This window comes from Artemia sp. Qi Xiang Cuo, chromosome 6, assembly GCF_049724085.1.
Source record: "Artemia sp. Qi Xiang Cuo chromosome 6, ASM4972408v1, whole genome shotgun sequence".
Lineage (NCBI taxonomy): Eukaryota > Metazoa > Arthropoda > Branchiopoda > Anostraca > Artemiidae > Artemia > Artemia sp. Qi Xiang Cuo.
Genome location: NC_142799.1, coordinates 69,971,160 through 69,983,238, shown reverse-complemented (window position 1 = coordinate 69,983,238; position 12,079 = coordinate 69,971,160). Strand labels below are relative to the sequence as shown.

The 12,079-nt window shown below is 35.9% G+C and overlaps 1 protein-coding gene across 2 annotated transcripts in view; it reads left to right on the top strand.

Moving 5' to 3' along the window:
* Positions 1 to 12,079, top strand: part of LOC148951556 (proteasome activator complex subunit 4B-like) — a 95,139-nt gene that overhangs the window by 37,949 nt on the left and 45,111 nt on the right. For both annotated transcript variants that reach the window (XM_089091194.1, XM_089091195.1), the window contains exon 6: positions 1,325 to 1,673. In XM_089091194.1, the coding sequence (XP_088947320.1) occupies positions 1,325 to 1,673 (349 nt within the window). The remainder of the gene's footprint in view (positions 1 to 1,324; positions 1,674 to 12,079) is intronic.

The following is a 12,079-nucleotide window of genomic DNA, read 5'->3' as shown; positions in this document are numbered from 1 at the left end:
AGCTCCCCAGACTCCTATAGGGTTCTATTGAACCTGAGTTTTCCATTTAAAACCAGAGCTAAAATTAACAAAAAGCAGAAAGAAATACTTAGTTAAGACAGTGAATAAGCAGCACAGATATCGCTTATGATAGTGGCCGGCTGTTGTTGCTCAAAAGGCGCTATATTGGAAAATCTAAATTGAATTGTCCTCCCCCCCCCTCCCATTCCCCCTTGACTTTTAAAAATATTTATTTTATTGGTATTTTGATGAAAAACGAAAAAGAACAAGAATGCCAGTTCTTGATGTTGAAAACACTTTTTGTATCGTTAAAGAAAGAATTAAAAAAATCCCACCCATCCTAGATTTTCGCGAATCCTTCGATCTATGTTTGGGATATCTTTTCCTTTGATGTTGATTGATTCTTTGCATTTGCAAACTTATGCCCGTCTCGTGCCGCACAAACAGACTTAGTAACTCCTTTGTTCCTTTTTTTACAAGTGCTTTTAATAAAATGTAGAGAAGTGTTTTCATGTAAAAAAGTTTTCATGTAAAAAACAGCGCCTTTTAGTGCATTTTTTTAATGTGTCTGTGACAGCTGTTTTCATTAAAATGATTCTGATTCTGATTTGCCATATATTATTGTACTGCTATGATCCATTTTTGTATTTTGGTTTTAGTTTGGACTCATGCTTTTGTCCTTCCTTTCTTTCTTTTTGACTGTGCTAGCATATATATATTTTATCTCTGTTGGAAATTTTTTTTACAATCGCAACTGTCTTCAAAATATTGCAGAGAAGGCTTTTGTTTGTCATTTGCATTTTGTTTTTAAACTAAAAGAAATTGTTATTAGCGGATCCACGTGTCATAAAAAACAGGAAATGTCTCGGGTTTACAGAAAAGGGGTTTGAGGTCCGGCAACCTTTTTTTTAGAGCCCTTTTTGGGAAATGTAAATAACATTTGTTACTTTTGAACATAAATTAGTACATCTTCGTACATAGTTAGGTACTAAAATGAAAAAGTGCATTTACGAGTGTAGATTATGCAGCATTGCCACGAATCCCACTTAAGTTATTGTTCTTCAGCAACCGCTTTCGATTTTTTATTTGAATGGCTAAAGAATACAAGTTAAGCAGGCTACACTCTTAGAAAGGAAAGAAAAGGACAAAGGTTACTTATAAAAATAAAATGAATTATAAATATATAAAATAATATAATGCATGATAACAATAATAATCAATTTATAATATATAAACATATAATCTATAGAAAATAGAAAGAATAAAATAGGATAGAAAAGGGAAAAAAAGTTGTAATTTATATAATTACTATTTTTTTTTTCAGCCACTGAATCCTATTTTCATCCATCCAACACTGGAAAATGGAATAAAAAACTGTTCAGTTTTCTGACTGAGGTGACATCAGCTTTTGTTGAGCGTTTGTATGTTGAACGATATAAAAAACCTGCGTGGTTTTGCAACATTCCAGAAGAAAAGAAGCTTAAAGAAGAAGACATCGACAAATTTGTTGACTGTGTCAAGCCAGCCGCTGAATTAGCAATGTTTGCCAAAAATTTGATAATTTCTCCCTTAATGGCGCTGCGCGATTTGGCTCAAATGCGACCAGAGAAGATTATACCGAACCTCGTTGACAAATTCTATGCGTCGCTGGAGACTGTTACTGAACCTCACAGGTAGATACCTATGTTAAGGCCGTAAACCTCTTCTCTATAACATAAGCACCTGGGAACTTGCTAGAAATTCCTTCTCTGTTTTTGGAATACTAGGCAAAAATACCACCATTTCTTCTTCTATATTTTTATTTTTACATTTCTTTTTCTGGGCCATTAAGTTTTTTAATTTTGGAGAAAATCCAATTCAGCTCAAGAAATTTTAATGTCAGTATATAGCTATTAAAGGAGTGTTTTCATTTGGGTGTCCGGTTTTTCCATTCCATGTTGAGCTTTTGTATTGAAGGGTAATTCTCCTCTTCTCTGAGAGGTATTCTATTCACATAAAAAAATCAAGATCGCTTTTCTTCACACTGGAAAATTTTTGTATACTTATTTTTACGGAAAAAATATATGCCGTTTTCGGGGAAAAATGTATATGTTACCGTGAATGTCCAGGATATTGTTAATATCGACATTCACCGGTGAATGTTCAAAATTCCTTTTCTCTGCTTGTATTCAATTAGCTTCACGAGTCATCTTTTTCAGTCTTATGCAAGCTATGATGGTAAAAGTTAAAGTTAGGTTAGATTATCTTAGTTTAGGTTAGGTAAGGTTAGATTAGGTTACGATATTTTTGGCTCTAAATGTCAGAAATGGGTTAAAAACTTTATCTAAGCTAACCCAACATCACCTAACCAAACCTAATCTGTTCTAACCTAACCTGTCATCATCAAACCTTGCATTAAGTTGAAAAAGTTGACTGGCAACGCTGAGTAAATCTAAGGAGAAAAAAAGGTATTGACCAATAATTGTATGTGTAAGTGTTTTTCTCGAAAACGGCTCGAAGTTTGCGAAAATTCGGTAAGAGCCTTAATTTAGGGGGGGGGGTATATGAGTGACGTGATTTTTATATACATCAGTATTGCAATGACATTGTCACACTTATGTGGAAAAATTGAAGATTTTCATGTATGGAGAAGTTTATATTAAGTTGATTAAAGAGCAAAAAACTGGTAATTGGAAAAATATTTGTATATTTTACAAGGGATTACAACAATTCAAAAACCTTAAAAAGGAAACAAAAAGTTTAAAGCTTAGTAGAAATCATTGTTAGAAATCGGACTTGCGGTAATAATCACATAAAGATCTTTGAATAGACAGTATGAAAAGACATTAAATTGCGTTATGAGACTGGTAATAGCTAACATATTTGTATATATTTTAACAAGGGATTACGACAGTTCATAAACCTTAAAAAAGAAAACCAATGTTTGAACCTTAGTAGAAATCATTGTTAGAAAAACGACATTACCGAATATCTTTTCTTACAATTATAAATAATGTCTTTTTAAGTCATGAAAAAGTTGAAACAATTTTAAGTTCAGTTTAGAATCGCTAAAGTTATAATATAAACTGCAAAAATATTTACGGTACCCGAGCAATAATTTTAGTGTTTTAATTCAAACTAAAATTCCTGAAAATGTTTAAATCAGTTTTTTTTTTGTAGATAAAATCCACTCGCTTCGTGATTAAGCTTATAGGTTTGAACGAACCCAGTTATATAATGACAGTAGGATGACTTAAAAAACGAAAATTTACAATTATTAAAATTGATGATTCTCTAATTTGACAAGGGATTACAACAATTCAAAAACCTTAAAAAAGATAACCAAAAGTTTCAAGCTTAGTACATATCGTTGTCAGAAATCGGAGAAGCTTCAATAATCAAATATTTTTGAAAAGACAGTATGAAAATACATTAAATTGTGTAAAAAGCAAAAAACTGGTATTGCAAAAATGTTTGTATGTATTTTAACAAGAGATTACAACAATTCAAAAACTTTAAAAAAAAACCAAAGTTTGAGGCTTAGTAGAAATCATTGTTAGGAATTGGATTTTCTTTAATAATCAAATATATTTGAAAAGACTTTAAATTACAAACAGCAAAAGACAGCAAAAAACTGGTAGTTGCAAAAATATTTGTGTATATTTCAACAGGGCATTACAACAATTCAAAAACCATAAAAAAAAGAAAACCAAAAGTTTAAAGCTTAGTAGATATCGTTGTTAGAAATGGGCCCGGTGGCTGGTAATTACAAAAATATTTGTATATATTTTAACAATGGATTACAACAATTCAAAACCCCTAAAAAAGAAAACTAAAAGTTTGAAGCTTAGTAGATATCGTTGTTAGAAACCAGACTTGCTTTAAAAATCCAATATCATAGGCAGCGCAATCGCGCTACCTATGTAAAGAACGATGTTGGCAAAATGTTTTTTTTTTTTGTTTCATACCAGGGCACTTTGTATCGAAGGAGTTGTCGTAGAAACTTCAAAAAGGGCTCATTCGATTGGAAATTGGAGTGGCTAGTGCACTTTTTAATAGTCGAAAGTGATTAGAGGGCCCCTAGCCCCCCCCCCCACGCCCCTCATTCCCCCAAACACATCCAATCAAAATTTTGAGATAGCCGTGTTGTTCAGCGTAGTTGATTTCCAGATAGAAAATATGTTTTTGAGGAGGTCACTCCCCCACATTCCTCAAGGCAAGGGTTTTAAGTTATGCCCTGGGGGCATATAGAAACGATGTTTGCGCAATGTATTATTTATTATTATTTTTTTCCTTTAGACTAGGGCACTTCATATCAAAGAAGTTGTCGTAGTAACTTCGAAAAGGGCTCATTCAATTGGAAATTGGAATGGCTTGTGCCCTTTTTAATAGTCGAAAGCGATTGGAAGACGACTAACACCCATTCCACGCCCACCATTTCCACAAACACATCCAATCAAAATTTTGAGATAGCCATTTTGTTCAGCGTAGTTGATTTCCCAGGTAGAAAATGTGTTTTGAGGAGGTCACTCCCCCACAACCCTTGCAGTTTAAAGTTCAGGAAATTATATTTTTGAGAAGGACACTCCCCACAGTCTTCAGGGTAATGGTTATAAGTTATCCCTTAGGGGCATATAAGGTTTTTATAGAAGGCTGTGTTATAAAAACGTCAAAAAGGGCTAGTTCGATTGAAAACTTAAAAAGTTGATACTCTTTATCAAGGTCGAATGTTATTTGAGGGCAACTAACCCCCCTCTCATGTCAGTTTTCTTTCATCAAAAATTAAATCAAAATTTTTTGATTGCAATTTTGTTCAATGCCGTTAAAAGTCTCGGAAATTAGGTCTTAAAGGATGACAACCCCTCCCCCCCCCCCACAGCCTTCAGGGCAAGGGTTGTAAGTTATGCCCTGGGGGGCATACAATGTTTTTATTGAAAGCGTTGTGCCTTTTTTAATAGCTGAATGTGATTGGAGAGTGACTAACGCCCCTCTCACGCCCACCATTTCCCCAAACACATGCAATCAAAATTTTATCCATTTTGTTCAACGTAGTTGAAAGTTCTGAAAGTTAGGTCTTTTAGGATGATAACCCCCTCAGAGCCCTCAGGGCAAGGGTTGTAAGTTATACCCTGGGGGCATATAAGGTTTATATAGAAGGTTTAGTTGTAGAAATATCAAAAACGGCTCATTTGATTGGAAATTGAAATTGCCCTTTTTAATAGTCGAAAGTGAGTGGAAAGTAATTAACCCCCCTCTCATGCCCACCCTATCCCCAAAAACATTCAATCAAAGTTTAGAGATAGCCATTTTGTTCAACATAGTTGAAATTTCTGAAAATTATGTATTTAAGGCTGAGAAACTCTCCAAAGCCCCCAGGGCAAAGGTTGTAAGTTATGCCCGGGGGGCATATAAGGTTTTTATAGGTAGAGTAGTCGTAAAACTTCAAAAGGGGCTCATTCAATTGGAAATTGAGAAGGCTAGTGCCCTTTTTAAGTCGAAAGTGATTGGAGGGTAACTAACCCCCCTCTCGCGCCCACCATTCCTCCAAACACATCCAATCAAAATTTTCAAATAGCCATTTTGTTCACCGTAGTAGAAAGTTCTGGAAACTAGGTCTTTGAGAATGACAACCCCCAGCCCTCAGGGCAAGGGTTGTAAGTTATGGCCAGGGGGCATATAGTGTTTTTATTGAAAGTGTTGTCGTAGATACTTCAAAAGGGCTCATTTGATTGGAAATTGAAAGGGCTAGTGCCATTTTTAATAATTGAAAGTAATTGGAGAACGACTAAGACTCCTCACGCCCACCATTTCCCCAAACACATCCCATCAAAGTTTTGAGATAGCCATTTTGTTTAACGTAGTTGAAACTTCTGGAAATTAGGTCTTAGAATATGACAACCACCCTAACAGCCCTTAGGTTAAGGGTTGTAATTTATGCCCTGGGGGTATATAAGTTGTTTATAGAAAGCATTGCGTTTTGAAAAGGGCCCATTCGATTGGAAATCGAAAGGCCTAGTGCCCTTTTTAATTGTCGAAAGTGATTGGAAGGCTTGACATTTTTATAGCAAAGATCTCTGTGGTATAATGTATTATTTTTTGGTTGTTGTTGTTGTTTAGACCAGGGCACTTCGTATCGAAGGAGTTGCCGTGGGAACTACGAAAAGGGTTCTGTTTTCGATTGAAAATAAAAAGGGCTGATGCCCTTTTTAATAGTCGAAAGTGATTGGAGGGCAACTAATTCCCCTCCCACGCCCACCCTCTCATTTGCCTATTATGTTTAAAACTAAATGCTGCCTTAACATTAAATCAAAACGCACTGTGTTAATGCTAATTCCCAATAAGGCATCTCAGCAGTATCCCAAGAACGACTGAGTGTATTATGTTTCAACTTTCAGGGCTACTTCTGCTCTTAAAATTTAACCAAATCAGAATAGCGTAAGTGTATCCAAGCTATCAAAGAAAGTAAACAGATTTTTTTGCGAATGATATCAAGTTTTCCATTTCAGGTCAACTAGAGGAGGTATGAAACTAAATTAAACACTACTATTTGTGTCCAAATTTTTAAAAGGATGTATTTTGTAAAAAATTGCTGAAAATGTTTCTCCAGCATACAAATAGCAGGCCAAACTATTAAGTCTTAAAAAAACGAAAAGATTTAAAGTATAATTTTTTTCCCTCAAAAGACTATGTCGTTGTTGTTGTTTAGACCAAGGCATTTCGTATCGAAGGAGTTGTCTTATGAACTTCAAAAAGGGCTCATACAATTGAAAATAAAAAGGGCTGATGCCCTTTTTAACAGTCAAAAATGATTGGAGGGCAACTAATCCCCCTCCCACGCCCCCCCTCTCATTTTCCTATTATGTTTAAAACTAAATGCTGCCTTAACATTAAATCAAAACGCACTGTGTTAATGCTAATTCCTAATAAGGCATCTCAGCAGTATCCCAAGAACGACTGAGGGTATTATGTTCAAACTATCGGGGATACTTCCGCTCGTAAAATTTAACCTAATCAAATAGCGTAAGTGTATCCAAGCTATCAAAGAAAGTAAAGAGATTTTTTTGCGAACGGTATCAAGTTTTCCATGTCAGGTTTTCCATTCCATTTCAACTAAGGAGGTATGAAACTAAATTAAACACTACTATTTGCGTCCAGATTTTTAAAAGGACGTATTTTGTTAAAAATTTCTGAAAATTTTTCTCCAGCATACAAATAGCAGGCCAAACTATAAAGTCTTAAAAAATGAAAAGATTTAAAGTATTATTTTTTCCCCCTGAAAAGACTAAGTCAATATAAAACGAACAGAAATTAATTTTAAAAAACTTTTTCCGCAAAATAAGTTTTTCAAAGAAAAGTAAAGAACTCTATTAAACAAAAAATGAGCAAAAATAAAATCAAATAATCTACCAAGCGTGAAACTACCGTAAATCAGCATCGATAAGTAAATGAAACCCAAAACGAACAGAAATTGCAATAAATAACCGAGTCGAACTCAAAACGAGCCGAAAATAACAGAAGTTGGGCTCAAAACCCCCTATGCCTTCCCAAGGCCAGAACATAATTTGCACTTTACTGAAAAAATATAAATTTTTTTACTTTTATAACTTAAATAAATCAAATAATTTTAACATTTTGATTACTAAACATCAGTATATGTATATTAAACTGACAATGCACATTCATTTGTTTGTTTTTTTTCAGTAAAGTGCAAATTGGGTTCTAGCCTTGGGAAGGCATAGGGGTTTTGCGCCCAACGTATGTTAATTTCTGCTCGTTTTGAGTTTGACTCGGTTATTTCTTGTAATTTCTGTTCATTTTGGGTTTGATTTATTTATCGATGGTGATCTGTCTAAGTTTCATGCTTGGTAGATTATTTGATTTTATATTTGATCTTTTTTTGTTTAATGGTGTTCTTTACTTTTGTTTGAAAAACTTATTTTGTAGAAAAAGTTTTTTTAATTGATTTCTGTTCGTTTTATATTGACATAGTCTTTTCATGGAAAAAGAAAATAATACTTTAAATCTTTTTGATTTTTAAGACTTCATAGTTTTGCCTGCTATTTGTAGGCTGGAGAAAAATTTTCAGTAATTTTTAACAACATACACCCTTTTAAAAATCTGGACACAAATAGTAATGTTTAATTTAGTTTCATACCTCCTCTAGTTGACCTGAAATGGAAAACTTGATACCATTCGCAGAAAAATCTGTTTACTTTCTTTGATAGCTTGGATACACTTACACTATTTTGATTTGGGTAAATTTTAAGAGCAGAAGTAGCCCCGAAAGTTTGAACATAATACCCTCAGTTTTCTTGGGATACTGCTGAGATGCCTTATTGGGAAATATAGCATAATCACGGTACATTTTGATTTAATCTTAAGGCAACATTTAGTTTTTAAACATAATGGGCAAATGGGATGGTGGGCGTGGAAGGGGGACTAGTTGCCCTCCAATCACTTTCGACTATTAAAAAGGGCTTCAGCCCTTTCGATTTTCAATCGAATGAGCCGTTTTTGAAGTTCCTAAGACAACTCCTTCGATACGAAATGCACTGGTCTAAATAATAACAACAACAAATAATAATACATTATACCCACATCGATCTTCACTATAAAAATGTCAAGCCTTCCAATCACCTTCAACTATTAAAAAGGGCCCTAGGCCTTTCAATTTCCAATCAAATGAGCCCTTTTGAAAACGACAACGCTTTCTATAAACACCTTATATGCCCCCAAGGTATAAATTACATTCCTTACCCTAAGGTCACTCTCAAAGACCTAATTTCCAGAACTTTCTACTACGTTGAACAAAATGACTATCTGAAAATTTTGATTGGATGTGTTTGGAGGAATTGTGGGCGTGAGAGGGAGGTTAGTTTCGCTCCAATCACTTACGACTATTACAAAGGGCACTAGCCCTCTCAATTTCGAATTAAATTAGCCCCTTTTGAAGTTGTACGACAACTCTATCTATTAAATCTTATATGCCCCCAGGGCATAAACTACAACCTTTGCCCTTGGGGCTCTAGGGGGTTTGTCATCCTTAAATACATAATTTTCAGAATTTTCAACTGTGTTGAACAAAATGGCTGTCTCTAAACTTTGATTGAATGTTTTTGGGGAAATGGTGGGCGTAAGAGGGGGGCTAATTATTCTCCACTCACTTTTGACTATTAAAAAGGGCAATTTCAATTTCCAATCAAATGAGTTCTTTTTGAAATTTCTATGACAACTTTCGATGTAAACTTTAATTCCCCCAGAGCATAACTTACAAACCTTGCACTAAGGGCTCTTAGGGGGTTATCATCCTAAAAGACCTAATTTCCAGAACTTTCAACTACGTTGAACAACATGGATATCTCAAATTTTGGTTGGATGTGTTTGGGAAAATTGTGGGCGTGAGAGGGGTGTTAGTCGCTATCCAATCACTTTCAACTATTAAAAAATGCACTAGCCCTTTCAATTTCCAATTGAATGAACCCTTTTGACGTTTCTCCGATAACTCTTGAAATTAAAGCTTTATTGGCCCCATACGTATAGATTTAATCCCTTTTTCTGAGTGCTTTGGGGGAGGGGGTTGTCATGCTTAGTTATCTAACTTTCAAAACTTTCAACTACGTTGAATAAAATGGTTATCTAAAAATTTTGATTTGATGTGTTTGGGGAAAAGGCGGGCGTGAGAGGGTGGGTAGATGTCCTCATCACTTTTGATTATTAAAAAACGTACTAGCCCTTTGAATTTCAAATCGAATGAGCCCTTTTTCAAGTTTCTACGACAAAGATTTCAATAAAAACCTTATATACCCCCAGGGCATAATTTATAATCCTTGCACTGAGGGTTGTGGGGGAGTGTCTGGGGAAAAGGTGGGCGTGAGAGGGGGGATAATTGCCCTCAAATCACTTTCGAGTATTAAAAAGGGCTCTAGCCCTTTGAATTTCAAATCGAATGAGCCCTTTTTCAAGTTTCTACAATAAAGATTTCAGTATAAACCTTATCTCTATCTTTATCTATGTGTATTATCTCTATATGTGTCGTCTCTATGTGTGTGTCGTCTCTGTGTGTGTGTCCTATCTGTGTGTTTGTCGTCTGTGTGTGTGTGTTGTCTCTGTGTTTATCGTCTCTGTGTGTTTGTCTTCTCTGTGTATCTGTCGTCTCTGGTTTATGTTGGGTTAGGTTAGGGGGGTTAGTTGCCCTCAAATCACTTTCGACTATTAAAAAGGTACTAGCCCTTTGAATTTCAAATCGAATGAGCCCTTTTTCAAGTTTCTACGACAACGCTTTCAATAAAAACTTGTATGCCCCCAGGGCATAACTTACAACCCTTGCCCTGAGGGCTGTGGGGGAGGGGTTGTCATCCTTAAAGACCTAATTTCCAAAACTTTCAACTACGTTGAATAAAATGGTTATCTAAAAATTTTGATTGGATGTGTTTGGGGAAAAGGTGGGCGTTAGAGGGTGGGTAGATGTCCTCATCACTTTTGATTATTAAAAAGGGTACTAGCCCTTTGAGTTTCAAATCGAATGAGCCCTTTTTCAAGTTTCTTCGACAAAGATTTCAATAAAAACCTTATATGCCCCCAAGGCATAACTTATAATCCTTGTTCTGCGGGTTGTGGGGGTGTGCCTGGGGAAAAGGTGGGCGTGAGAGGGGTGATAGTCGCCGTCAAATCACTTTTGACTATTAAAAAGGGCACTAGCCGCTTAAATTTCAAATTGAATGAGCCCTTTTACGAGTTTCTACGACAAATATTTCAGTAAAAACTTTATCTCTATCTTTATCTATGTGTGTTATCTCTATATGTGTCGTCTCTATGTGTGTGTCGTCTCTGTGTGTTTGTCCTATGTCTGTGTTTGTCCTATTTCTGTGTGTGTCGTCTCTGTGTGTGTGTCGTCTTTGAGTGTGTGTCGTCTGTGTGTGTTACGTCTCTGTGTGTGTGTCGTCTCTGTATGTCTGTCGTCTCTGGTTTATGTTGGGTTAGGTTAGGGGGGGTTAGTTGCCCTGAAATCACTTTCGACTATTAAAAGGTTACTATCCCACTGAATTAACAACTGAATAAGGCCTTTTTCAAGTATCTATGACGAAGATGTCAATAAAACCTAATACGCCTCCAGTGCATATCTTAAAATCCTTGCCCCGAGGGTTGTGGGGAATTTCCTGCTCAAAAACATTTTTACTATCTTTAAATTAACTATGTTGAACAAAATAGCTATCTCAAAATTTTTATTGGATGTGTTTTGGGGAAGGATGGGGGTGGGGGGGGGCTAATTGCCCTCCAATCAGTTTCGAATATTAAAAAGGGCACTAGTCACTCCAATTTCCAATCGAATGAGCCCTTTTCGAAGTTTCTACGACAACTTCTTCTATACGAAGTGCCCGGTTATGGAGAAAAAAAAAAAATCAAAAACACTGTGCACACATCGTTCTTTACTTTGAATTTCCAATCGAATGAGCTTTTTTTGAAGTTTCTACGACAACGCCTTCTTTAAAAACCTTCTATGCACCCAGGGCATAACTTAAAACCCTTGCCCTGAGGGCTGTGGGGGAGTTTCCTCCTCAAAAAAATATTTTCTATCTGGAAATCAACTACGCTGAACAAAATGGCTATCTCAAAATTGTGATTGGATGTGTTGGGGGAAATGAGGGGCGTGGGGGGGGGGGGGCTAGTTGCCCTCCAATCACTTTCGACTATTAAAAAAGGCACTAGCCCTTTGAATTTCCAATCGACTTAGCATTTTATGTAGTTTCTACGACAACTCTTTCTATAAGGACCTTATATGGCCCCAGTACATAATTTAAAACCATTGCCCTGAGGGCTGTGGGGGACTTTCCTCCTCAAAAATATATTTTCCATGTTAAAATCAACTACGCTGAACAAAATGGCTATCTCAAAATTTTGATTGGATGTGTTATGGGAAATGATGGGCGTGGGGGGGGGGGCTAGTTGCCCTCTAATCACTTTTGACTATTAAAAAGGGCACTAGCCACTCCAATTTCCAATCGAATGAGCCCTTTTCGAAGTTTCTACGACAACTCCTTCGATACGAAGTGCCCGGGTATGGAGAAAAAAAAAACACATTGTGCCCACATCGTTCTTCACT